This window comes from Triticum aestivum, chromosome 5A (assembly GCF_018294505.1).
Source record: "Triticum aestivum cultivar Chinese Spring chromosome 5A, IWGSC CS RefSeq v2.1, whole genome shotgun sequence".
In the NCBI taxonomy this organism is placed as follows: Eukaryota; Viridiplantae; Streptophyta; class Magnoliopsida; order Poales; family Poaceae; genus Triticum; species Triticum aestivum.
This window is the reverse complement of record NC_057806.1, coordinates 445,012,968-445,016,807: the sequence shown is the minus strand read 5'-3', so window position 1 is coordinate 445,016,807 and position 3,840 is coordinate 445,012,968. Positions and strand designations below refer to the sequence as shown.

Sequence of the window (3,840 nt, the reverse complement as noted above, 5' to 3'; positions counted from 1 at the left end):
AAGTGCCGCCGTTTGTTGCGTCTAAGCATCCACAAATGTTGTTTTCGATCGCGGGCGGTTACGGCACTGTTAATGACTGAAGATAGATTACACGCCAGGCAACAATGATAATGTCTGTACGTACGCACGTACGCCACGTAAAACAAAAAACAAACAAAAAAATGCACATGGTCGCTGGCACGTCCATCACGTCGCCGATGGAGCAGATTCCTCTTCCACTGCCGCCGTGCATCCAATCGAATCGATCTCCACCCAACACAGGCCGGCCGGAACACTGATATGATGATAATCTATTGCTTAATGTAAGCGAGTTACCATCATCGTATCATATAAAGAGGGACAGGAAGGATCGTCTTCTACATCTCAATCCGGCCGGACTTTCAGAGAGCAGCAGCTCACCATGGCTCGCCTTTCCTGCTCACCCCTCCTCCTCCTCCTCCTCGTCTTGTCGTCGCAGCTCGCCCTGCTCGTCGCCGGCGAGTTCCTCCGCCTGCCGTCCGAGAAGGACGTCGTCGGGACGAGATGGGCCGTCCTCATCGCCGGCTCCAACGGCTACTACAACTACCGCCACCAGGCAGGCAACAAGTCCCCTATTAAATACTCCTCCTTAATTGTCCTCATGGTTAATTAATCAACGAGTTCGCGTACGTGCAGGCGGACGTGTGCCACGCGTACCAAATCATGAAGAAGGGCGGGCTCAAGGACGAGAACATCATCGTCTTCATGTACGACGACATCGCCGGCAGCCGCGACAACCCCAGGCCCGGGGTCATCATCAACCACCCCCAAGGCGGCGACGTCTACGCCGGAGTCCCCAAGGACTACACGGGGGCGGACGTGAACGCCAACAACTTCCTCGCCGCCCTGCTCGGCGACAAGTCCAAGCTCACCGGCAGCGGCAGCGGCAAGGTCGTCACCAGCGGCCCGGACGACCACATCTTCGTCTACTACGCCGATCACGGCGGCCCAGGGATCCTCGGTAAAACATCATTCCATCTCCATCACCATCAATCTTTACACGAGTGTGTTTTCTTTTCTTGCATCGTGGGTCGTGACATGGCGTGACGTGGGTGGATCGCGCGACCAGGGATGCCGGGCGACGAGGAGTACCTGTACGCGAACGACCTGGTGCGGACGCTGGAGAAGAAGCACGCCGGCGGGGCCGGGTACAAGAGCCTCGTCTTCTACCTGGAGGCCTGCGAGTCCGGGAGCATCTTCGAGGGCCTCCTCCCGGGCAACATCAGCGTGTACGCCACCACGGCGGCCAACGCGGAGGAGAGCAGCTGGGGCACCTACTGCCCTGGCGACGACGAGGGCGCCCCGCCGCCGGAGTACGACACCTGCCTCGGCGACCTCTACAGCGTCGCCTGGATGGAGGACAGCGACGCGCACAACCTCAACGCCGAGTCCCTTAAGCTGCAGTACGAGCGGGTCAGGGACCGGACGTCGGCGGGCGGCACGTACAGCCTCGGCTCCCACGTCATGCAGTACGGCGACCTGGGCCTCAACGACCAGAGCCTCTTCGTCTACATCGGCACCAACCCTGCCAACGACAACGCCTCCTTCGTCCAGGGCTCCTCCTCGAGGCGGCTGCCGGGCGGCGGAGTGAACCAGCGGGACGCCGACCTCGTCCACTTCTGGCACAAGTACCGGAGGTCGGCGGAGGGGTCGGCCGAGAAAGGCGAGGCGCGGAGGCGGCTGGTGGAGACGATGGCGCGGCGGTCTCGCGTGGACAGCAGCGTGGAGCTCATCGGCGGCCTCCTCTTCGGCTCAGAGGAAGGTGCCAAGGTCCTCGACGCCGTGCGGCCGGCCGGGCAGCCTGTGGTGGATGACTGGGACTGCCTCAAGTCTGTGGTGCGGACGTTCCAGGAGCGGTGCGGGCCGCTGACGCAGTACGGGATGAAGCACATGCGCTCGCTCGCCAATCTCTGCAACGCCGGCGTCCGGGAGGAGGCCATGGACAAGGCTGCGGCTCAGGCGTGCGCTGCTAATCCTTCCTCCTTGTTCTGATCAAACTGTGTGATCGATCCATGTCGCATCGGTCACCTAAAATATGGTGTGATGGATCGATATATACGGTCGTGATTGCTGTAAATAGTGAATACTACATGCTGCACAACAAGTACGTGATTGCTGTAAATATATATGCTATTATTTGCTATACAAAAAATAGCTCTCTCAGAGTCGGAGGTGCGCTGCTCTCAGTGTGGGTGGCTCACATGGGTCTTCTTCTGTTTTCGCACAGCCTCTATCGTGAGGGCTGGTTGGATGTTTGTCTTCGATGAAGTTGAAGTCGTTTGCTCGGAGTTTAGGGAGGATGATGACGCCTCCAGAGAAGAAATGGTTGACGATGATATAAGAGTGTACCTTAACGAGGCCCTCTTTGTTGAGACATGTGTCAGATATCATGTGTGTGTGCCGCTCCGGCAGTTTGTGACGGTTTTGTGCCGCTCGCGCTCGTCCATGGTAAAGCGATTTAGAGTTTCAGGCAAATGTTTAGCAAAACCAATGTTTTATTATACAACTCATAATTAGTATTTATACAAAATCGGCTAACACGGTTATAGTTAATATGTACCAAATTACAATAGGAATATAGATGGATAGGCGGTTTGCACATAACTTTTACTCCTTAATTAATGAAGACGTGGCAAAGCTTTTGCCGGAGCTTAAGAAAAAAAGATTGATCACACTAGCAGAGGAGAACTACTCTCTTCTATATGAGTTTTTTTTTTCTGAAACGAAGGCATAATTAAATAAGAGGAGAATAGAGTTTTACAAAGCGCCCACAAAGCATTGCATGACAATTGCTCGCCCAAAATAATAGACTCTAGTTTTTTGGCGCCCGCCATAACCCAAAGTTTGGCCTCCTGAAGGATGATATTAAGGAGTATAGTTGGGACGCGGTGTTTTGGCTCCTAGGTGCATATGCATCCATTGTCTAAAGCACATTTTAAAAAGTTGAAAAATTCGGAACAAAAACCCCGCGGATATATCCGGACATTCTATGTGCATGCACAAAGTTTCGGTGAAAAACGACATTTTTTGTGGCTTGTGTTACACAAGCCACAAAAAACCTTGCTTTCACCGAAAACTTTGTGCACACACATAGAATGTTCGGATATAAACGCGGGATTTTTGTTTGGAATTTTTCAACTTTTCAAAATGTATATTTAGACAATGGGTGCATATGCATCTAGGAGCCATTGCCAATTTCCGGTATAGCTGAGGAAACACTCTTGTGACGAAATACACGAGCATTTCTTTCGTTCTATATTGGTGGAGCACTCTTCTATACGATTATTATGACCGAGGAGAAAGAAGGCACCAATTCTCCCTAGAAAGAAAGTCCAATTAACAATCAGCCGAGGAGTATCCCTTTTTCGAGTTTATAAATAAACAATGAGACTAACCTTTCTTGTTTGGTGGCGAACAAAGAAAGGAATCTCTCAGTTGCACTTACCTACTGATGCATCTTGTTGATCTGAAAGATGAGCTATCTAGCTGCCTTGTCTTGTGCTGTTGCCGGACTAGAGGTAAGACGTCTCATCAAACATGACGGCTGACGGACTTCACGCTTTCGTTATTTCCAGTTAAAAATTAGTGCTGTGACTGAATTTTCCTTGGCCTGCATTTTGTTTCCTTCTTGGTGATTTTGACAAAAGGTCCTTTGCACCGTTCTCCAGTACTGGAAGTCTGGAACTAAAGGCCACCCTTCACAGTCGACTAGAACAACTTTACAAAGACTCTTGTGGGATACAAAGCGTGAGCCATGAACTTCTTAAGTTTAGCTGATCACCTTTGATCCAGATGATAGGATTAGGAACAGTGGCGGAGCTA

General features: G+C 51.9%; 1 protein-coding gene across 1 annotated transcript; it reads left to right on the top strand.

Annotated features, from left to right (window-relative positions):
- The first annotated feature begins 229 nt into the window (after window positions 1-229).
- Window positions 230-2,183, top strand: LOC123103902 (vacuolar-processing enzyme). Its single transcript, XM_044525600.1, has 3 exons — window positions 230-574; window positions 655-979; window positions 1,088-2,183. The coding sequence occupies exons 1-3, from the start codon at window positions 401-403 to the stop codon at window positions 2,008-2,010; spliced, it is 1,422 nt and encodes a 473-aa protein (XP_044381535.1). The 5' UTR covers window positions 230-400; the 3' UTR covers window positions 2,011-2,183.
- Window positions 2,184-3,840: the final 1,657 nt, after the last annotated feature.

Bases quoted from the DNA above. Each gene is read 5' to 3' on its own strand.
- LOC123103902 (XM_044525600.1), top strand. From the start codon at position 401: ATGGCTCGCCTTTCCTGCTCACCCCTCCTCCTCCTCCTCCTCGTCTTG. The intron at 575-654 runs GCAGGCAACAAG...GCGTACGTGCAG, and splicing joins ACTACAACTACCGCCACCAG to GCGGACGTGTGCCACGCGTA. The intron at 980-1,087 runs GTAAAACATCAT...TCGCGCGACCAG, and splicing joins CGGCGGCCCAGGGATCCTCG to GGATGCCGGGCGACGAGGAG.